General features: G+C 38.1%; 1 protein-coding gene across 2 annotated transcripts in view; it reads left to right on the top strand.

The window, feature by feature from the left end:
* The window catches only part of PER3 (period circadian regulator 3), a 61186-nt gene that overhangs the window by 33071 nt on the left and 3266 nt on the right, over nucleotides 1-24849 (top strand). For both annotated transcript variants that reach the window (XM_082832458.1, XM_082832457.1), the window contains exons 16-18: nucleotides 10379-10621; nucleotides 10959-11629; nucleotides 12999-13110. In XM_082832458.1, the coding sequence (XP_082688584.1) occupies nucleotides 10379-10621; nucleotides 10959-11629; nucleotides 12999-13110 (1026 nt within the window). The remainder of the gene's footprint in view (nucleotides 1-10378; nucleotides 10622-10958; nucleotides 11630-12998; nucleotides 13111-24849) is intronic.

The raw sequence follows: 24849 nt of genomic DNA, 5'->3' as shown, positions 1-24849 counted from the left end.
CAATTCAAACTTGGACTGTAGTTGTGACTAGATGGGTCATATATACTTTCAAATTTTGTTTGGTAACAGTGAGGACAGTATGTTTGAAATGCTCTTCCTTTGACATAATGATTTGGTGAACTATTCTGATGTCTTCTTTTTATTCCTTTTTACTGTCTCCTATCCTTTTTCACTTTTGCATTATTCATGAGGGTTTGGTGGATGAGGAAATGGTGACAAACGTGTTCAATCAGGTTTTCGGATTATGTCTAACACCTTTGCTAGTCTTCAGTGGTATATAAGTTACCATATGCTGAGCTGTGACTGTGTACCATTCCCTTCCCCTAGTTCTTCATATAAATTAATTCATTTAATCCTCACAACCACCCTTTGAGGTGGAGAATGTTATGTTACTAGGTGGATTGTGGATTGGTGGGAAAAGGCCAGATCGACAGCTGTTGTGAGATTAGATTATTTCTGTTTGTTTTTTTATTATATTGTTGATATTATATTATACTATTAGATGATATTTGTATATCTTATTCTATTATTTCTAATTAGCCACAGATAGAGTTGTTTTGGAGTTGAGCTCGTCCCTCAGGAGAGGAGCAGATGCGTGTTTTTAGTGTACCTATTCTTAAGTGCTTTGGATTCCTGTGTGGGCGTGTAGCTGTTAGTGACACAGTCCATGCAAGGTAGGGCCTCACCCAACATGGAAAGCTCTTTTTTTGACTGTGCCACTATACCTTGTATACTCTGGTTTTATATGACTGTTTTGAAAGAATCTATACTACAATCTACGTGCTTTCATTTAAAGAATAAGGGATATTTACTGATAATCATTTCTCCTGACCTTAAACCAGTCTCAGCATCTACAGGTGCTCATCTTTATTCTAAGGAGAGAAAGCAGAATCAGAGTCCAGATGTTCTTGAACTGCATCTGTCTTTTGCTTTCTGGAAAGCCCGTACTCCTGGAGTTTATACCTTATGCTAATAATGAGTTGGGTCTGAGGACCATGACCCCAAATGCATTTCTCTCCAAGTTATTACTTCTGTTTTATATATGGAACAATTAAGGCACGAACAGGTTAAGTAACAACTTGCCCAAAGTCACACAGCAAACGAGTGGCAGAGTAGAGAATCAAACACTGACAATTAGTCTCCACAAACCATTGCCGTTACAGATATTTTAAAATCTATAGCAGGGTTGATGGAGTATGAGATATAAAAATTAGCTAAAAAGCCAAGAGATAAACTAAAATGTAATTTTTAAAAACAAATAATCCAAAAGAAGGATAAGAAAGGACGATTAGGGCAACAACAACAACAATAAAACCAGGGAACCTATCAAACCAATAAAATAATAGCTCTAAATCCAACAAGTCTATAATTACATAAAATGGCAGAAATTGTCAGAACAGATAAAAATAAATCAAGACCCAAGTATGTGCTGTCTGCAGAGTACAATTTAAATATAAATTCACAAATGGGTTGAGAACAATTGGATGGGGAAGATGCACAATCCAAACAACACGCCTAAAAAGGCTGAGTGCCTGTATTAATAATAGACTTCAGGAGGGAGTCTCACCAGAGACATTTCATTGTGACAAAGCAGCCAGTTCATCTAATAAATAACAAACATGGAAGTGTTTTCACTCATAACAGACCTTTAAAGATATGAAGCAAAAATTGAATGAGTCAGAGAAAGTCTTTCCATAATCATAGTTGAAGAACTTAACACCCCTTTTCTGCAAATGTTAAAACATCTTAATGAAATAGATGATCTGAACAGTGCGGTCAGCCACTTGACCTAATTGATATCTAGAGAACACAACACACAATAACTGCTATACGTATTCTTTTCAAGTGCACATGATACGTTCACTGAGATATAAAATAGGTTGGGATGTAATACAAGTCTCAAATTTGAAATAATTGATGTTTTACAAACTACACTCTTTGGCTAGAGTTAATTCAATTAGAAATCAGTAAAAGTAAGATATTTATAAAGAGATTAATAACTTGAAATGCTAATGTTGGAGAAGAAAAGTCTCAAATCAGGGATCTAAAGTTCCACTTTAAGACGCTAGCCAAAAATAAAACAAGCCAAAACCAAAAACACAATAAACCCAGGTAGAAGGAGGGAAGTAATAGAGGTAAAAGAAGAAATCAACAAAGTAAAAAACAGACAGTACAGAAAATTAAAGCTCAAAGTTGCTTCTCTGAAGATGAACAAAAATTGATAAACCCTTTATGCCAAGTACCACACAGTTTTGATTCCTATAGTTTTATAGTAAGTCTTGAAATCAGGTAGTGTAAATGCTCCAACTTTGTTCATTTTCAAGATTGCTTTGAATATTCTAATTCAAAAAGTCCTGCAGCGGGGCTTCCCTCGTGGTGCAGTGGTTAAGAATCCGCCTGCCAACACAGGGGACACGGGTTCAATCCCTGGTCCAGGAAGATCCCACATACCATGAAGCAGCTAAGCCCGAGTGCCACAGCTACTGAGCCTGCGCTCTAGAGCCCACGAGCCACAACTACTGAGCCCACGAGCCACAGCTACTGAAGCCTGCGTGCCTAGAGTCTGTGCTCTGCAACAAGAGAAGCCACAACAATGAGAAGCCCGCACACCAAAACGAAGAGTAGCCTCCGCTCACCGCAACTAGAGAAAGCCCACACGCAGCAACGAAGACCCAACGCAGCCAAAAATAAATAAATTAAGTAAATAAAATTTTTTTTTAATTAAAAAAAAAAAAAGCCCTGCAGGGATTTGAATTGATATATTGAATCTATATATCAACTTGGGGAGAATTGATATCTCAAAAATGTAGAGTCCTCTAATCCATGAACCTGGTATATCTATTCATTTATTTAGGTATTCTTAAATTCCTCACAGTAATATCTTACAGTTTTCAGTGTACAGATCTTGCATATCTTTTGTCAGTTTTAACCTCAAGTATTTCATATTATAAATAGGATTATTTTTAATGTCAGTTTCCAATTGTTTGTTGCTAGTATATAGAAATATAATTGATTTTTGTATATTAATCTTTTATTCTACAGGCTTGCTAAACTCACTTATTAGTTCTAGAAACTTTTTGTCGATTCCATAGGATTTTCTACATGTATGATCATGTCTATGAAAGTCAGTTTTACTTTTTTTCCAATCTTCTTTTTAATCTTTTATTTGTTTGTTCTTTGCCTTCTTGAACTGGCTAGAACCTCTAATAAATATTGAATAAGAGTTGCAAGAGCAACTATTCTTATGTTTTTCCTGATCTTGGAGAAAAAACATTAATTATGTTAGTCCTAGGTTTTTCATAAATGTACTTTATCAAATTGAGGACGTTCCCTTCTATTCCTAATATCCTCAGAATTTTTTTAATCAGAAATGGATGTTGGATTTTGTCAGATCTGTCTGTTGAGATGATCATAAGATTTTTCCTTTTTAGTTTCTTTTTCAGTTTGTTAATATGATGAATTAACTATTTTTATTTCATTCAGTTTATTTAAACTGAAAAAAAAAAACCAGTTCACCCATTTCACCCACCCCCCCCCGCCTCTGGCAACCACCAATCTGTTCTCTGTATCTGTGAGCTTGACTTTTTTAAAGAATTTATTTTTAGATTCCATATATAAGAGAGATCATATGATATTTGTCTTTCGCTGTCTGACTTATCTTACTTAGCATAATGCCATCAAGGTCCATCTATGTTGTTTAAATGGCAAGATTTCATCCTTTTTTATAGCTGGATAATATTCCTGTATGTATGTGTGTGTGCGTGTGTGTGTAGACCGGAGGTTCTCTGTACATCTATTGATGGATATTTCGGTGGTTTCCATGTGTTGGCTGTTGTAAATAGTGCTCCAGTGAACGTGGAGGTGCGTTTATCTTTTCAAATTAGTGTTTTTGTTTTCTTCAGGTAAATACCCAGTAGTGAAATTGCTGGTTCATATGATAGTTCTAGTTTTAGTTTTTTGAGGAACCTCCGTACGGTTTTATAAAGTGACTGCACCAGTTTACATTCCCACCAACAGTGCCCAAGGGTTCCCTTTTCTCCACATCCTTACAAACACATTATTATTATTATTTTGGCTTTTGACCAATCTTCTTTTATCTTATTTTTTAAAATTTTTTAATTTTATATTGGAGTATAGTTGATTTACAATGTTGTGTTAGTTTTAGGTATACTACAGCAAAGTGATTTAATTGTACATATGCATATATCTATTCTTTTTCAGATTCTTTTTCCATATAAGTTATTACAGAGTATTGAGTAGAGTTCCCTGTGCCATACATAGGTCCTTGTTGATTATCTATTTTATATATAGTAGTTTGTATATGTTAATCCCAACCTCCTAATTTATCCCTCCTCCTCCCCCACCTTTCCCATTTGGTAACCATAAGCTTGTGTTCTAAGTCTGTGAGTCTGTTTCTGTTTTGTAAATAAGTTCATTTTATCATTTTTTTAGAGTCCACATGTAAGGGACATCATAAGATATTTGTCTTTCTCTGTCTGACTTACTTCAGTTAGTATGATCATCTCTAGGTCCATCCATGTTGCTGCAAATGGCATTATTTCATTCTTTTCTATGACTGAGTAATATTCCATTGTGTATATATACCACATCTTCTTTATCCATTCCTCTGTTGATGGACATTTAGGTTGCTTCCATGTCTTGGCTATTGTGAATACTGCTGCTGTGAACACTGCTGTGCATGTATCTTTTTGCAGTTTTTGTCTTTTCTGGATATATGCCCAGGAGTGGGATTGCAGGATCGTATGGCAACTCTAGTTTTTAAAGAACCTCCATACTGTTCTCCATAGTGGCTGTATCAATTTACATTCCCACCAACAGTGTAGGACGGTTCCCTTTCCTCCACACCCTCTCCAGCATTTATTATTTGTAGACCTTTTGATGATGGCCGTTCTCACCAGTGTGAGGTGACATCTCATTGTAGTTCTGATTTTCATTTCTCTAATAATCAGTGACGTTGAGCATCTTTTCATGTGCTTTTTGGCCATATGTATGCCTTTTTTGGAGAAATGTCTTTTTAGGTTTTCTGCCCATTTTTAAATCAGATTGCTTATTTTTTTGTTTTTTTGGCTGTTGAATTGTATGAGCTCTTTATATATTTTGGATATTAGCCACTTACCAAGTATATGATTTGCAAATATTTTCTCCCATTCAGTTGGTTGCCTTTTCATTTTGTTGATCATTTCCTTTGCTGGGCAAAAGTTTTGTTCTTCTTTCTCAAGATTGCTTTGGCTATTCAGGGTCTTTGATGTTTCCATACAAATTTTTCGACTGTTTGTTCCATTTCTCTGAAAAATGCTATTGGAATTTTGATAGAGATTGCCTTGAATTTGTATATTGCTTTGGGTAGCATGGACATTTTAACAATATTGATTCTTCCAATCCATGTGCACGAAATATCCTTCCATGTATTTGTGTCTTCTTCAATTTTAAATGTTAAAATATCTTTGCATTCCTGGGTTAAACCCCACTTGGTCATGATGTATTTCCTTTTTTATATATTGGATTCATTTTGCTAAAATTTTCATAAGAATTTCAAGATCTATGTTTATGAGAGCGATTGGTCTGTCATTTTGTTTGCTTTTGTTTTAATGACTTTGGTTTTGGTATCAGGATACTCCTGGCCTCATAGCATGAGCTGGGAAGTGTTTTGTTCTCTTCAGTTTTCTAGAAGACTTTATGTAGAATTGGTATTTTTTCTTCCTTAAATGTTTGCTCAAACTCACCAGTAAAGCCATCTGGGCTTGAAGTTTTCTTGGTGGAGAAGTTTTTAACTACAAATTCAATTTTTTAAGTAGATATGGGGCTATTCAGGTTTTCTACCTCTTGTTGAGTGATCTTTGTTAGTGTGTATGTCCCAAAGAACTGGTCGATTTTGTCTAAGTTGTCAAGTTTATTGGAAAAAGTTGTTTATAATGTTCCCTTATTATTCTTTCGATGTCTAGTGATAGTAGGGTCTCTAGTGATGTTTCCTCTATCATTTCTGAAATTGGTAACTTATATCTGCTCTTTTTTTCCTCATCAGTCTTGCTAGAGTTTTATCAATTTTACTGCTCTCTGCAAAGAGCCAGCTTAAAATTTTATTGATTTTCTCGGGCTTCCCTGGTGGCGCAGTGGTTGAGAGTCCGCCTGCCGATGCAGGGGACACGGGTTCGTGCCCCGGTCCGGGAAGATCCCACATGCTGCAGAGCGGCTGGGCCCGTGAGCCATGGCCACTGAGCCTGCGCGTCCGGAGCCTGTGCTCCGCAACGGGAGAGGCCACAACAGTGAGAGGCCCGCGTACCGCAAAAAAAAAAAAAAAAAAAAAAAAAAAAAAAAAAATTTTATTGATTTTCTCTCTTTACTATTTTTCTGTTTTCTACAATACTTAACAGATTTTTACTCTGATCTTTCTTATTTCCTTTCTTCTGCTTACTTTTGGTTTACCTTGCTCTTGTTTTTCCAGTTTCTTAAGATGGAAGCTGAAGTCATTGCTTTCAGATATTTCTTCCCTAGTGGATTTTAGTGTAAATTTTCCTTTTACTCTCAGCTGCATTTCACACATTTTGATGTATTTCATTTCATTTTCATCATGTTCAAATGCTGCCTAATATCCCTTTTTATATCTTCTCTGAAATCATTTACATTATCACCAATGTCATATATATATATATCATCATATATTATTTAGAAAGCATATTTAGAGATTTTCCAGACCTCTTTATGTTATTGATTTCTAATTTAATCCCATTTTGGTCAGAGAAAATACAAAACTTGAATTCTTTAAATTTATTGAGGCTTGTTTTATGGTCTGTATACGGTCTGTCTTGGTAAATGTTCTGTATGCACTTGGAAAGGATGTTTATTCTGCCCAGTGTGTGAACTAGGTCAGGTTGGTTGATAGTCTTGTTCAAGTCTTCTCTATCCCCCAGTTTTCTGAATCCTTGCTGTACCTCAGGAGGAGTGTTGAAGTCTCTGGCTGTAACTGTGGGCTTGTCTATTTCTCCTTGCCATTTTATCAGTTTTTGCTTCATGCATTTTGAAGCTTTCTTACTTTGTGTGTAAATGTTTAGAATTGCTGTGTCCTTTTGATGAATTTATCCTTTAATCATTGTGAAATGACCTTCTTATCCCTTGTCTATTCTTTGCTCTAAAATATACTTTGTCTTATGTTACTATATTCACTCCAGCGTTCTTTTTTTATTTTTGATTAGTGTTAACATGTTATATCTTTTTCCACCCTTTACTTTTAACCTATGTATGTCTTGGTATTTAACGTGGGCTTTATTTTAGTGGTTGCTTAGAGTTTATGATGTATATATTTAATTTTTGCCAGTCTAGAAGTCTCTAGCCTTCTAGAGATATTATACCATTTAATGCATAGTATAAGAAACTTAAAGTACTATACTTCCAGTTCCCCCCTTTGGCCTTTGTCTATTGGCATATATTTCTACATATGTTAGAAATCCCACACTACATTGTTATTATGCTTACTTACATAGTTATTATCTTTGAAAGAGGTTTAAATGTTTACCCCTGTAGTTATCTCTTCCAGTGCTTTTCATTCCTTTACGTAGATTCATCTGATATCACTCTCCTTCTGCCTGAGGGTATTCCTTTTCTATCTCTTGTAGTACAGGTCTACTGATGATGAATTCTTCCCATTTTTGTATGTCTGAAAATGTCTTTATTTCACCTTCTTGTTTTAAAGACATTTTATCAGAGCGTAGAATTCTAGGTTGACAGTGTTTATCTTTCAGTACCTTAAAGATGCTGCTCCACTGTCTTCTCATTTGCATTGTTTCTGACAGGAAGTCTGCTGTCATATGTACTGTTTGCATGTCTTTTTTCTGGCTACTTGTAAGATTTTCTCCTCATCCTTAATTTAAAGAATTTGAGGGACCTCCCTCATGGTGCAGTGGTTAAGAATCTGCCTGCCAATGCAGGGGACATGGGTTTGATCTCTGGTCCAGGAAGATCCCACATGCCGTGGAGCAGCTAAGCCTGTGTGCCACAACTACTGAACCTGCGCTCTAGAGCCCATGAGCCACAACTACTGAGCCTGCGTGCCACAACTACTGAAGCCCACGTGCCACAGCTGCTGAAGCCCGCGCACCTAGAGCCCGTGCTCCGCAACAAGAGAAGCCACCTCAATGAGAAGCCCGCGCACTGCGGTGAAGAGTAGCCCCCCGCTCACCACAACTAGAGAAAGCCCACGCACAGCAACGAAGACCCAACACAGCCAAAAATTAATTAATTTTTTAAAAAAGAATTTGTGATGTCCATGATGTAGTGTTCTTCATGTTTTTTGTGCTTGGAGTTCATTGAGCTTCTTGGATTTGTAGGTTTAGAGTTTCCATCAAATAGAAAAGAATGTTTTCCGTTATTTTTTAAATATTTTTTCTGTTTCCTCTTTTTCTGGGACTCAAGTTATAGGTATATAGGCTGCTTGAAGTTGTCTCACAGTCCACTGATGCTCTGTTCATTTAAGTCTTTTTCAATTTTTTAGGGCTTTGTTTCATTTTGGGACAGTCTCTGTTGCTATGTCTTCAGGTTCACTAGTATTTTCTATTACAATATCTAATCTGTTGTTATTTCCATTCAGTATATTTTCCAACTCACATATTTTAGTTTTCATTGCAGAAGTTCTGTTTGGATGTTTTTTAATATATCTTCCATGTCTTTATATAACATTTAATTTTCCCTGTGGCTGTATGGAATACAGTATAATAACTATTAACATTCTATCTGCCAATTCTAACATCTCTGCCAGCCCAGGGTTGGTTTTGCTTGATTAATTTTTCTCCTTATTGTGGGTTGTATTTTCCTGCTTCTTTGCATGCCTAGTCTTTGATTGGATGCCAGATACTGTGATTGAGTGCTGAATATTTCTGTATTGCTGTGAGCACCATTGAGCTTTATTCTGGGACCCAGTTAAGCAATGTGGAAACAGGTTGGTCTTTTCAGGCTTTGCTTTTAAAGTTGGTTAGGCTGGACCAGAGCAGTGTAGGGTAGGCCTAATTCTTCTCTGCTACTGAGGCAAGGCCCTTCAGAGCATCCTACCCAATGCCCGGGGATTATGAGGTTTTTCTAGTCTGGCTGTTGGGAGTGAGCCCTGTTCTCCAGGTGGTGTGAGCTTCGGTCTGATCCTTTCAGGTGATTTTTTTCCTCCCATCTGTGCACTGGTGAGGACGCTGGGGTCCCTGCAGCTGTCTGGAGTCCTCTCTGTGTAGCTGTCCTCTACATTTCTCTTCCTGAAAACTCCAGCCACCGTGGCCTCCCCAGACTCTCAGCTCTGCCTCTGCTCTCAGGGATCCCACAAGGCTCACCTGGTTTCCCCACCTTGCTCCTCAGAAACTCTCAAGGCAGTAAGCCAGGCAGATGTGGGGCTCACCTTGTTTTCCATCCCTTAAGAGTCACTCTCCTTTGTTACCTGATGTTCAGTGTCTTGGAACTTATTGTTTCATATATTTAGTCCCTTCCTGGTTGTTTCAGGTGGGAAGGTCAGTCTAGTCCCTGTTCCTCCATCTTGGCCAAAATCCGAAGTCCTTCCGCTGTGTTGACTTACACTAGTCAGTGCCTGTTTCTGGAAGCAGAATGGGGGCATGCCCACCCACACCTCAGTACCACACAGCAGGGGAGAGGTGGAATGGACACTGGGAGAACCCACCAGTGTCCACCATAAAGTCCTTTGTACCTGGAAGAAGTAATGTTTAGAAGCAACTCAGCACCCATCTACAGATGCTTACTTTAGTAAAAAGCCATAAATACATCATATGTGATGCACTGATAAAAGGGATATTGTTAAATGAAAAAACACATTGCAGGCTAGTGTACAAGATTATATGCCGTTTGGGTAAACATGGAGGTGAAGAATAAGAATCTGTATTCATGCTTATTTATAGATGTGTAAAGAAAGTAGACAGATATATAAGGAAATAAAAGAAATGGTTTTCTGTGGGGAGAATAAATGAGAACTAGGCAGATTGTGTACAGGGATAGGGAGAAGCTAGTAAATGTCTTTCTAATACATGCTGATTTTTGAACCACGTGGGTATATTACATATTAAGAAAAATAAATCCAAACATAACAATTTCTTGGAGAATTCAGGGAGACAGAAAATATTTACAATGAAAGCAAGATTTAAATAAGTATGTACATTGAGTATTACAACTCTAAAACATATATACAAGTGTACAAAGAGTATAAAGAAAGGCAGAAAAATTAAAAATTTATCTGCTAGATTGATGAAGGTTTTATGTTCCAGCTGTTGTAATGATTGTAAACATTTCTTGAAAGATAACTAAATTAGTGAAAGTAAATAAATGCAAAATAACTGGTAGGAGTTAAAATGAAATCTGTCTTCCTCCACTTCATCAGAATTGAGTCCAGCAGAGCTTGGCACCCTGCCCTGTGAGCCCTGGACCCTCAGCACACACCCAGCTCCACTGGCCTCAGAACAGTTTAAACACACAGGGCTCACAAAAGCTGTGCTGTCAGCCCACACGCAGAAGGAAGAGCCGAGTTATGTGGATCAGTTCCGGGACAGGATTCTGTCATTGCCCTACGGCTCCCATCTTCAGCAAGAAAGCAGAAGCAAAGCTACATATTCAGATGTTCAAGGTAGTTAAAATTTTGAAAATATATTCCCTTTATCAACATAGTTGTCAAATTTATAAATCATACGTGAGTACTGGGAGATACGGAGTGGAGTCTAGGAGTTTTACTTGTAAGAAACTGATTGAGAGATACTGAAATAAGTTTATTTTATAGCAACAGCTTTTACCCAGGATCTTGTTCATCTTTTCAGAGCTATTTTCTGTCGTCCCTGCAGTGGACATAGTTACTATCGGCCAATGTTTATTCCTTGTAAAATCTACTTAGAATTATCTATCAACATTGTCCTTCTCTTCTGTTCTGGCTTAGTTTTCTGTAACACGCCTTCCTCTTTACCCTTCAGGAGATTCTGCTTCCAAGCCTACCCGATCCGCTGGTTGCAGGAAGGGGAAGCACAAGCGTAAGAAGCTGCTCATGTGGTCGGACAGCAAGGGCACTAAGGATGACTTCTGTCCCCACCTCGTAGGAGAGGCCCAGGATGGACAGCCCTGGTGCCCTTCCTCCACCTCCTCTCCTTATGCCTCTGGCCCATTGCTCCAGGCTGCAGTGGTGGTTCCCAGCCAGGCACCTTGCCTCGTCCAAGCCCTTCCCCTCCCAACAATGACCTCCCTGGGGAGAGAACGTGCAGCCTCAGAAACTGCGTTGCAGAGTCTGCCTGAGCTGCCTTTCCCCAACGGCTTGCAGTCTTCCCCAGCTCTGCCCTCTGCTTGCTTAGATACTTTTATGAACATCTTCCTGCATGACCCCCCTATCTGTCCTCTCTTGTTACCACCATTCTCCCCATATCCATTCTTGGGAGCAGCAGGCTCTTCTGAAATACCCGCCTCGGTATCAGCAGTGCCTCCAAATCCAGGCCCACCATCTTCAGCCATCAGCCAAAGGAGCGGTGAGGGAAAGTGGGGGACCCAGAATGAAGGGCACCCCCTCATTAACTCAAAGAGCAGCTCCCCGCTCCAGCTCGACCTGCTGCAGGAGGACAGGCCCAGATCCTGTGCATCCCCAGAAGCTGAGTATGTAAGTGACACTAACTTTCAACACACAAGAGAGAAAATAAATGTGCGTCCTCTTACTAAAATTAAGGTTTTTGCACTGAGGCTCAAGACTAATGGCCTAGATGGGTAACTGTATTACAGCTGAGGTTGAGACTTTGTTCTGCAGAAACATGCAGTATATCCTTCAGACTCCATTTAAAAAGCTGCAGTGAAAGAATCTGCTGTGTCCTGAGTTCTTACATACTTTGCGAGGTTTTCCCCAAAGTGCTATCTTTCAGATTTTCTTTGTGAACTGGATTTCCCCTCTGCTTTAAAATTTGATATCCAGGTATTAAACTTAAGTGTGCATTGCCTATAAAATGTGTTTTCTTACTTACAACTGGGGTTATGGGCTAGTTAGACAGGAACAAGCCATACTGATAAGACATGAATTTAGCAATTTTACTTTTTCAGACACAGTTGTAGGACACCAGGTCTGTATGGAGGGGGTAGGAGCTCATTTTTGTCATTAATTATCAGTAAAGTAGTCAGTTTATATAATTTTATACTTACACATGTCATTTTTTAAAATGAAAAATTTTTGGTCACTTTCCTTTAACTTTTCATCTCTTTACCTAAAATGGCATTCTCAGGTTACACTTTGGGATAAGACTTTCCTATACTTAGGTATAGGATCCAAGACAAGCGTGAATATTTACGCAAAGTTTTTCTTCAGTCTTCCCTTCAAGGTGTAATAATGATTTTAAACAAATGTTCAGAATCTGATGATCCAAATCAAGAAAGTATGCTCGATTTTGAAAGCCTGATATTAGTACACTTGCTAGAAACCTAAGGCAAAGCGTGGGCTACAGAATCAGACCTGGCTTCCAGTCCTGGCTCTGCCACAGGTTAGGTGGCTTAGCTTAGCTTACACAAGATATTTAACCTTTCTATGCCTTTGTTTTCTTATTTGAAAAATGGAAAGATTAAGACTTCATGGCTTTTTCTGAGGACTAAATTAAGTAATATTTATATAGCCCTTCTCCCCATGCAGTATAAGCTCAGGATAGCTGGAACATGGTTTTGTTCACTATTATATTATTAGCATTTTGAACAATTCTTAGAACATATAAAGTGTTCAATATATGTGTTCTGAATGACAAAAAATAATAATAAAGCCCGTACCTGTATGGTTCCTGGAATGTAATAGGTGCTCAAAAAGCAGTAGTATCGTTAATGTTGTAAATAAAGGAACTTTGACCACATTCCTGGGGGCAGGCTGAAAATGTTTTACTTCTCAGTTATGTATATACCTTTTTTTCTGTTTAACATGTGAAGTTGAAGATCTGCCAGTTATTTTGTAACAGGATGCTTGAGATGTTCAAATCTTTTCTTGTGTCCTTACTTTCTAGCAGCCTGTCAGTCTCAACAGTGAGAATAAGAACGATCATTTTACTACCAGTGAACTGTCTACAGTGTCACTGCATGAGGCTTCTCCGCCGGGAGCTGGTTCTGCAGCAGCAGGTAGTGGATCAAAATGACACATCCTTCACACTCTGTGGTCCGGAGGTGACTAGGTAACAGGCCGTCTGGTTCTGGTCCTGGCGTGAAAGTAAAGTATTTTTTTTCTTTTTGTAAGCTTTATTGGGGTATATTTACATACAATAAATTCACCAAATTTAGGGGTGCAAATCAAGAATTCTCACAGCTTGTCTACATTCGTGTAACCGCCGCCACCGTCACCATATAGAACGTTTCCAGACTGTGACCATTTGCAGTCTGTCTGCCGCCCTGATCCTCCACCTCCTGGCAAGCACTGGTCTGCTTTCTGTCACTTTAATGCTGCTCTTTCTATTACTTCATATAGATCGACTCATCCAGTTTACAGTCTTTTGTGTCAGCATAGTGCTGTTGAGATTCATCCTTATTGTGTATATCAGTAATTTGTTCCTTTTTATTGCCAAGTGGAATTACATTGTATGGATAGCAATTCATCAGTTGATGGTTATTCGGTTGTTCCCAGTTTGGGGCTATTATGAATAATGCTGCTGTGAACATTAGTGTATGAGTCTTTTTGTGGACATATGTTTTCATTTTTCTTGGGTAAATACCTCAGAGTGAAATCGCTAGGTCACATGGTAAGTATATGGTTAACTTTATAAGGAACTGCCAACTGTTTTCCAAAGTGGCTGTACCGTTTGCATTCCTATCAGCCACATATGAGAGCTCCAATTACAGTGCATCCTGCCCAACACTGGGTATTGTCCATCATTTAAATTTTAGCCATTCCAGTGTATACATAGTGGTACTCATTGTGGTTTTATTGACTGTTGATTAATGGTGATGACTGTCTTCTTGTGTACTTATTTGCCATTCATATGTGTTTACATCTGTTGCTTGTTTTGGGGGGGTGGTTTTTTAGTTTTCTTATTGAGTAGTAAGAGTTCTGTATATATTCTGGATACAAGTCTGTTATCACATACTTGTTTTGCAAAAATTTCTTCCCTGTTGTGTGCCTTGCCCTTTTTTTTGATCTTTTATTTTTATCTTCGTTTTGAAGAGCAAATGTTTTTAAATTTTGATGAAGTTCAGTTTATCAGTTTTTTCTTTTGTAAGTTGTGCCTTTTATGTCCTTTTTAAAGAAGTCCTTGCCTAACTAGAAGTAACTAAGATAGTCTCCTGTTTTCTCTTGGAAATTTTAGAGATTAAGCCTCTATATAGCTAAGTCTGTGATCCGTTTTTAGTTACTTTTTATACATGGTGTGAGCTCACCTCCTCTCATAGGCACACCAGAATTGCCACTATTTACAGAACACCTGTCGATGAAAAAGACCAGAACCTACTGCAAAAGATCTTCTACAACTAAAGATTTAAAGAAGGAACCATGAGATGGGTAGGTGGTGGGGAGTCACAGTATAGGCAAGACCCATACGCTGGGTGGGTGACCCACATATGGAAGAATAATTACAATTGCAAGGTTCTCCCCAAGGAGCAAAAAGTCTGAGTCCCACATTGGGCCCCCCAGCCTGGGGGTTCTACTCCAGGAAAATGAGCCCCAAGAACTTTTGGCTTTGAAGCCCAGCGGTGCTTACTTTTGGGAGAGCCAGAGGGCTGTGGAAAATAGAGACTCCACTCTTAAAAGGCTCACACAGAATCTCACCCACTCCAGGACCCAGGGCAGAAGCAGTAATCTGAAAGGAGCCTGGGTCAGACCCACATGCTGATCTTGGAGAGTCTCCCCAAGAGGCAGGAAGCAGTTAATTGGAGCTCACCCCTGGGGACATAGGCATGGTGACAGCCATTTCTGGGAGCTCGTTCTGCCACATGGACTCTGTTGCTGGCAAGCACCATTTGGGAATCCTTGTTGTAGCTTATTAGCCACAGGACCCAGCCCCACCCCACCCCACCCCCAGCCCTAAGGCACCAGGACTGGGACGCCTCAGGCCAAGCAACTAACTGGGCAGGGACACAGCCCCACCCAACAGCAGACAGTCAGCCTTAAGACCCCCTGAGCCCACACCTTCCCCTGGACACAGCCCTGCCCACCAGAGGGCCAAGGACCAGGCTCTACACACCACTGGGCAGGCACTAGATCTGGGACACCCAGGCCCCTGCACGCAGAGACCCTGGGACCTAGCTCCACCTACCAGAGGGCATGCACCAGACCCAGAATCCCCTATCCCAGCCACCAATGAGCCTGTTCTAGCCTTGGAACCAGCCTCACCCAACAGTGGGCGAACACCAACCCCAGGACAACCACAGCCCCGTAGCCTGTGGACCTAGCCCACACACCAGCAACCAACCTACCAGATACACAGAAATAAAAACAGCAAGTTAGGCAAAATGAGGCAACAGAGGAACATGTTCCAAGCAAAGGAATAAGATTTAAACCCCAGAAGAGCTAAGTGAAGTGGAGATAGTCCATCTGCCCAAGACAGAGTTCAAGGTAATGTTTGTAAAGATGATCAGAGAACTCAGAAGAAGAATGGATGAACAGAGAGAGAAATTAGAAGTTTTTAGCAGTTAGAAAATATAAAGAACAACCAAACAGCGGTGAAGAATACAATCATTGAAATGAAAAATACACTAGAAGGAATCAACAGTAGACAAAATGGTACAGAGGAATGGACCAGTGAGGTGGAAGACAGAGTAGTGGAAATCACTGAAGATGAACAGGAAAAAGAATAAAAAGATGTGAGGACAGTGTGAGACATCTGGCACAACACCAGGCATACTAACATTCACATTTTTGAGGTTCCAGAAAGAGAAGAGAGAGAGAAAGGGGCAGAGAACATATTTGAAGATATAATAGCTGAATATATCCCTAACCTGGGAAAGGAAACATATCCAAGTCCAAGAAGAACAGAGAATCCCAAAGAGGACCACACGAAGGCACATTGCAATTAAAATGGCAAAAATTAAGGATAAATAGAGAATATAAAGAAATAATACGAGGGAACTTCCCGAGCATGGGGAAGGAACTGGATATACAAGTCCATGAAGCTAAGAGAACACCTAATTACCTCAACACAAAAAGACCTTCTTCTCCATGACTGTCAAAAGTCAATGGCAAAGAAAGAATTTTAAAGGCAGCCAGGGGAAAAAGGATGATAACCTGCAAAGGAACCCCCATTAGGCTATCAGCAGTTTTCTCAACAGAAACACTCTAGGCCAAGAGGGAGTGGAACGACATTCTCAAAATACTGAAATATAAAATCTGTCAGCCAAGAATACTCTATCCAGCAAAGTTACCCTTCAGATATGAAAGAGAAATAAAGGCTTTCCCAGACAAACAAAAGCTGAGGAAGTTCATCACCACTAGACCTGCCTTACAAGAAATGTTCAAAGGAGCTCTTCTGCCTGAAATGAAAAGGCAAAAGTACACAAAACCTTGAGTTAGGTAAAATAGAATCAGAAAAATCACAACTCAGTCAGAATAGGTTTTTAAATACATTATTACAGCATAAAAGTTAAAAAGAAGGAAAGCAGCAAAAATAACTATAGCTACTTCAATTTGGTAACAAACTCACAACTTAAAAAGGACTAATTTATGACAACTAGTACATAAAAGGGGAAGATGAAAAGGACAGACCTGTGTAGGTAAATGGAGATAAGGTGCTCTCAGCATAAAAAGAACTATCTTATCTATGAGATATTTTATGCAAACCTCATGGTAACCACATAACATAAATCTAGAGCAGAGACACGAAACATAAAAAAAAAAAACTGAGAAAAACATCATACAAAACCACCAAACCAAAATGGCAGACAGAAACACAAGGAAAAGAAACAATGGGGAAATAGAGCAACCAGAAAACAAAAGATTAAAAGGCAGTACTAAGTCCTCATTTGCCAATAATCACCATAAGTGTAAATGAGTTGAATTCATCAATCAAAAGACACAGAGTGGCTGGATGGATTACAAAAGAAGACCCAACTATACACTGCCTCCAGGAGACCCATCTCAGCTCAACAGACAAACATAGACACAAAAGAAGGGATGGAAGATGATACTCCAAGCAGATGGCAGCCAAAAGAAAGTGGTATAGCCATACATATATCAGACAAAATAGACTTCAAGCCAAAAAAGGTAACAAGAGACAAGATGGACATTATATAATGATGAAGGGGACAAGTCGTCAGGAAGATATAACAGTTATTAATATTTATGCACCTAGCATAGGAGCATTAAAATATACAAAGCAATTATTAACAGACCTAAAAAGAGAAATTTGCAGCAACACAATAATAGTAGGGGACTTTAAAACTCCTCTTACATCAATGAATAGATGTCCTGTGAACAAGGAAACAGTGGCCTTAAATGAAACATTAGACCAGATGGATTCATGGATTTGTATAGTCAATTCAAATGCAGCAGAATACACATTCTTCTCAAGTCCACATAGAACTTTCTCAGGGATAGATCATCTATTGGCACACAAAACAAGTCTCAGTGCATTTAAGAAGATGGAAATTATATCATGCATTTTTTCTAATCACCGTGGTGTGAAACTACAAATCAACTATGAGAAGAAAGCTGGAAAACTCACAAATATGTGGAGACTGAACAACATGCTACTGAACAACTATTGAGTCAATGAAGAAATCAAAGAAGAAATCAAAAAATACCTGAAGACAAATGACAATACAACATGTCAAAGCCTATGGGATGCAGCAAAAACAATACAAAGAAGAAAGTTTATAGCAATCCAGGCCTACCTCAAGAAACAAGAAAAATATCAAACAGTCTAACTTTACACCCAAAGGAACTAGAAAAAGAAGAACAAACGAAGCCCAAAGTCAGTAGAAGGAAGGACATAAAGATCAGAGAAGAAATGAAATGGACACAAAATTGACAAACCTTTAGCTAGACTCACTAAGAAACAAAGGGATAAAGCTCTAATAAAACCAGAAGTGAAAGAGGAGAAATATGATACCATAGAAACACAGAGGATTAGACGAGTATATTGTGAACAGCTACATGCCAACTACCTGGACAACCTAGAAGAAATGGGCAAATTCTTAGAATCATACAGCTTTATAAGACTGAATCATGAAGAAATGGAAAATCTTGATAGATTGATTACTAGTAAAGAGAATGAAACAGTAATCAAAGACGTCCCAAAAAAACAGAAGTCAAGGACCAGACAACTTCACAGGTGAATTCTCCCAAACATTCAAAGAAAGTTTAATACCTATGCTTTTCAAAACTCTTCCAAAAAAACTGAAGAGGGGGAAACACTTTCCAACTCATTTTACAAGGCCATCATTGCCTGATGCCAAAACCGGACAAGGACACCACACAAAAAAAGAAAATTACAGGCCAATATCTCTGATGAACCTAAATGTAAAGATCCTGAAAAAAGGTTAGCAGGGCTTCCTTGGTGGCGCAGTGGTTGCGAGTCCGCCTGCCAACGCAGGGGACGTGGGTTCGTGCCTCGGTCCGGGAGGATCCCACATGCCGCGGAGCGGCTGGGCCCATGAGCCATGGCCACTGCGCCTGCGTGTCCGGAGCCTGTGCTCCGCGACGGGAGAGGCCACAACGGTGAAAGGCCTGTGTACCGCAAAAATAAATAAATAAATAAATAATAAAAAATAAAATAAAATAAAATTAGGCTAAAAAAAAAAAAAGGTTAGCAAATACATTTAAAGGATCATACATCATGATCAAGTGGGATTTATTCCAGGGATGCAAGGATGGTTCAGCATCCACAGATCAGTCAATGTGAAACACTGTGATTAACAGAAAGAAGGATAAAAATCAGATGATCATCTCAAGAGATGTGGAAAAAACATTTGACAAGATTCAATATCTATTTATAATTTTTAAAAACTCTCTATAAAATGGGTATAGTAGGAACATACCTCAACATAGTAAAGACCATGTATGACAGACCCACAACTAACATCATACTCAGTGGTGAAAAGCTGAAAGCTATCCTTCTAAGATCTGGAAGAAGACAAGGATGCCACCTCTCACCACTCTTACTCAACATAATATTGGAAGTCCTAGGCAGAGCAGTTAGGCAAGAAAAAGAAACAGAAGGCATCCAAATTGTAAAAGAAGGAAAACTAACACGATTTGCGGATGATATGATTTTATATATAGAAAACCCTGAAGACTCCACACAAAAAAAACCTACTAGAAATAATAAATGAATATAATAAATTTGCAGGGTACAAAATCAACGTACAAAAACCTGTTGTGTTTCTATACACTAAAAATGAGCAGAAAGAGAAATTAAGAAAATCCCACAGTCACAACAAAAAGAATAAAATATCTAGGAATGAATTTAACAAAAAGAGGTGAAAGACCTGCATACTGAAAAATATAAGAAATTGAAGAAGATGGAAATAAATGAAAAGATGTTCCATGCTCAAGGATTAGAAGAGCTAACATTGTTAAAATGTACATACTACCTAAAGCAATCTACAGATTCAGTACAATCCCTATCAAAATCCCAAGGGCATTTTTCACAGAAATAGAGCAAAAAATTATAAAATGTATATGGAACCACAAAAGACCTCAAATAGCCAAAGTAATCCTGAGAAGAAAGAACAAAGCTGGAGGTATCACACTCCCTGAGTTCAAGCTATATCACAAAACTATAGTAATCAAAACAGCATGGTATTGGCAGAAAAACAGATACATAGCTCAGTGGAACAGAATTGAGAGCCCAGAAATAAACCCACACATATATGGACAATTAATTTATGACATAGGAGCAAAGAACATACAATGGAGAAAGGATGATCTCTTAAGTAAATGCCATTGGGAAAACAGGACAGCCACATACAAAAAATGGAAACTAGACCCCTGTCTCACAGCATGCACAAAAATTAACTCAAAATGAATTAAAGACTTGAATGTAAGACCCGAAACCATACAACTCCTAGATGAAAACAGGCAGTACACTTTTTGACATCAGTCTTAGCAATATCTTTCTGCTAATATATCTCCTCAATGGAAACAAAAGCTTCTGCACAGCAAAGAAAACCATTAACAAAATGAAAAGACAGCCTACTGTATGTGAGAAGATATTTGCAAGTCATAAGGGGTTAATATCCAAAATATGTAAAGAACTCATACAACTCAACAACAAAAAAACACAACCCGATTAAAAAACGGGCAGAGGAGCTGAATAGACATTTTTCCAAAGAAGACATGTAGTTGGCCAACAAGCACATGAAAGGATGTTTAACATCACTAATTATTAGGAACTGCAGTTCAAAACCACAAAGAGATTATCACCTCATATCCATTAGAATGGCTGTTATCAAAAAGGCAAGAAATAACAAGTATTGGTAAGGAAGTGAAGAAAAGAAAACCTTCATACACTGTGGGTGGGAACATAAATTGGTGTTGCTGCTATGGAAAACATATAGAGACTCCTCAAAAAATTAATAGAACTGCAATATGATCCAGCTATTCCACTTCTGGGTATTTAGCCAAAGAAAATGAAAACACTAATTCAAAAAGATATATGCATCCCTCTGTTCATCACAGCATTAGTTACAGTAGTCAAGATATGGAAACAATGTAAGTGCCCATCAATGGATGAATGAATAAAGAAGTGATGTATATTAAACATTTTTTTAATTTTAAAATACATCTATATACAGTACACACAATGGAGTACTATTAAGCCATAAAAAAGAGGAAACCTTGCCATTTGCAACAAGATGGATGGACTGCGAGGGTATTATGCTAGGTGAAATAAAGCAGAGGAGAAAGACAAATACTGTATGATTTCACTCATGTGTAGAATATAAAAAACAAACAGACCAGAAAAATGAAGAAAAACCCAAAAACAAATACTCTGTAGGTACAGGGAACAGAATAGTGGTTACCAGAGGGAAAGGGGGATGCCAAGTGGGTAAAGGAGGTCAAATGTATGGTAATGGAATCTACATTTTTGGTGATGAGCACGCTGTAGTGTATACAGAAGTAGAAATAACAATGTACACATGAAACTTATAAATGTCATAAACCAGTGCTACCGCGATAAAAAAAAAAGATTTAAAAATAAATAAGTTGTAGAATCAGTTTCTTAATTCCTACACAAAAGCCTGCTGGGATTTTGATTGACATCATGTTGAATCTACTGACCAATGTGGGAGGAATTATTATCCTAACAGTATTGAGTCCTCTGATCCACGAGTGTGATCTGTTTATTTATGTAGGTCTTTAATTTTTCTCAGCAATGTTTTGTAGTTTTCAGTGTACAGGTTACACTTACTTTGCTAAATTTATCACTAAGGATTTCGTAATTTTGATGCTATTGTAAATGGCATTTTAAAATTTCAATTTCCAATTGCTTGTTGTTAGCATATAGAAAGCCAATCAAATTTTGTCTTTCGCACTTGCATTCTCAAAACTTGCCATAGTTTTACTTTTTCTTTTCTGATCTGTATACCTTAATTTATTTGTCTTTCCTTTTTGGACTGGCTAGGACCCCCAATATAGTACAGTAAGTCCCCTACATATGAACCTTCAAGTTGCGAATTTTCAAAGGTGGGAACGTGCGTTCCATCAGCATCAGGCATGAGTGACATTGTAGCTTGCCCTCCGTCTCCTACTGCTGACGGCCCTTCAGCTCTACTACCATCTCCCACCTCCTCTCCCTCCTTCAGTCAGTAGCTCTTCTTGCCTGTTCACTCGATGCCAGCCCCTGTATGCCAGCTGTTGTACTGGACTACTGTACTTTTCAAGGGACTGTACTGTAAGATTAAAAATGTTTTTTTTTATTTTTTGTGTTTGTGTTTTATGCATTATTTGTGTGAAAAGTATTATAAACCTATTACAGCACAGTACTATATAGCCGATTTTGTTAGTTGGGTACCTCGCTAACTTTGTTGGACTTACAAACAAATTGGACTTAGGAACGTGCTTTCAGAACGGAACTCATTCGTATGTAGGGGACTTACTGTATTGAATAGAAGTGGTTAGACAGACATTCTTGCCTTGTTCATCGTCTTAGGGGGAAATCTGTCACAGTTTCAGTAAATATGATGTTAAATGTAGGTTTTCCTTAAATGGCCTTCAGCAAGATTGAGGAAGTTCCTTTCTGCTGCAGATTTACAGAGATGCTTTTTCTGCATCTATTTTTTAAAATAAATGTATTTATTTATTTTTGGCTGCATTGGGTCTTTGTTGCTGCACGTGGCTTTCTTTAGTTGTGGTGAGCAGGGGCTACTCTTCGTTGCAGTGCGCGGGCTTCTCATTACGGTGGCTTCTCTTGTTGTGGAGCATGGGCTCTAGGCACGAGGGCTTCAGTAGTTGTGGCACGTGGGCTCAGTAGTTGTGACTCGCGGGCTTTAGAGCTCAGGCTCAGTAGTTGTGGCACACGGGCTTAGTTGCTCTGCGGCATGTGGGATCTTCCCAGATCAGGGCTTGAACCTGTGTCCCCTGCCTTGGCAGGTGTATTCTTAACCCCTGCCACCAGGGAAGCCCTTCTGCTGCTACTGAGATTAACCATATGGTTTTTCTCCCTTGTTCTGTTAATATGGTGAATTACATTAACTAATTTTCAAATATTAAATTAATCTTGTATTTGGTCATGCTATTTTATCCTTTTTATATATTACCAGATTCTATATCCTAATATTTTAAGGATTCTTGCACCTATTATGAGAAATATTGGTCCATTGTCTTCTTTTCTTATGATGTCTTTATCTGGTTTTGGTATCAGGATAATACTGGCCTAACAAAAGAAATGAGTTGGGCACTGTTCCCTCCTCTTCTATTTTCTGGAAGAGTTTGTATTGAGTTGATATTATATCTTCCTTAGTATGGTTGGTAGAATTGGTGAATTCTACAAATAGTGAAGCTATCTGGGCCTGAAGTTTTCTTTATGAAAGGGTTTTTAAAAACAAATTTGATTTTTTTTAATAGACATGGTTAATAGACTCAGGTTATCTATTTCTTCCAAAGAATGATCTTTGGTAATTTGTATCATTCAAGATGATACAAATCCATTGTCCCTTTCATCTAAGTTGTTGAATTTATTGGCATAAAGTTATTTATAATAGTCCCTATCCTTTTAATGTCTTTAGAATTTATACTAATGTCTCCTCTCTATTTGCTGATATTATTACTTTTTCCTTATCATTCTGGCTCTATGTTTACCACTTTTATTAACTTTTCAAGGAAGCAACTTTTGATCTCATTGGGTTTATTTGCTATTTTTTTTGGTCTTGTATTTTATTGATTTCTGCTCTAATCTTTATTATTTCATGTGTTTACTTTGGATTTTATTCACTCTTTTTCTAATTTCTTAAGGTGGAAGCTTAGAGCATTGATTTGAGACCCTTTTTTCCCCTCCTAATATAAACATTTAACGTTTTATATTTCCCTCTAAGCACAGCTTTAGCTGCATCCCTCAAATTTTTGTATGAGTGTTTTCATTTTCATTCAGTACAAAATATTTTATAATTTCCCTTATGTTTTCTTCTTTGACCATGGGTTATTAGATATGTATTTATTTCCTAATACTTGGGGATTTTCCAGGTCTTTTATTGGTTTCTAACTTAATTGCAGTCAGACAACATTCTTTGTATTTTTTTTTAATTTACTGAGGCTTGTTTAATAGTTCAGAATTCGATCTGTCTTGATAAATGTTTCATATGCACTTGGAAAGAATGTGTGTTCTGCAGTTGTTGAGTAGCATTCTTCTGTAAATGTAAATTTGGTCAAGTTGGCTGATAATGTTGATTCATCCTTCTACATCCTAACTGATTTTCTATCTACTTGTTTTCTCATTTATTAAGATAAGGCTGTTAACATGTCCACCTATAATTGTGAATTTGTCTATTTTTTTCTTGCTGTTCAATCAGTTTTTGCTTCATGTATTTTGAAACTCTTTTATTAGTTGCATACACATTTAAGATTATGTGCTTTTGATGAATTGGATTCTCTATTATGAAATGTACCTTTCTTGATGTCCACTTTGTCTGATATCAGTGTAGCTCCTCCAGCTTTATTTTGATAGTGTTTACATGGAATATTTTTTTCCATCTTTTTACTTTTATCTGTGTCTTTATATTTAAAGTTGATTTCTGGTAACCAGTGTATGGTTGGGTATTGCTTCTTTATCTATGTGACAGTCTCTGACTTTTAATTGGAGTACTTAGACCATTTACATTTAATCTGATTATTGATATGATCAGGTTTAAATTAAATCTTCCATCTTGCTACTTGTTTTATGTTTGTCTCATTTGCTCGTTCTTCCTTTTTTCTCTTCCCCTCCTCCTTTTGGGTTAATTGTGTATTTTTTTTTTTTTTTTTTTTTTTTTTGGTGGTACGCGGGCCTCTCACTGTTGTGGCCTCTCCTGTTGTGGAGCACAGGCTCCGGATGTGCAGGCTCAGCGGCCATGGCTCATGGGCCCAGCCGCTCTGCGGCATGTGGGATCTTCCCGGATCGGGGCACGAACCTGTGTCCCCTGCATCGGCAGGCAGACTCTCAACCACTGTGCCACCAGGGAAGCCCAGTTGTGTATTTTTAATGATTCCATTTTCTCTCCATTATTGGCCTCCCAGCTATTCTTTTATTTTTTTTTCCTTTTTTCCTTTTTTTTTTAGTCATTGCTCTAGGATTTACACATGCATCTTTTACTTATCCCAGTTTACCTTCACATATTATACCTATTCTATCACTTTATGTCTAAGAACCTTAACACAGAGTACTTCCATTTTCCCTCTTTTTTGCCATTTCTGTCATACACTTTACTTCACCATGTATTATAAACCCCACAATAGAAGTT

The sequence above is a fragment of the Leucopleurus acutus genome (assembly GCF_964270905.1).
Source record: "Leucopleurus acutus genome assembly, chromosome: 2".
Taxonomy (NCBI): domain Eukaryota; kingdom Metazoa; phylum Chordata; class Mammalia; order Artiodactyla; family Delphinidae; genus Leucopleurus; species Leucopleurus acutus.
The sequence above is the reverse complement of the archived record's forward strand: the minus strand, read 5'-3'. Positions and strand labels throughout refer to the sequence as shown.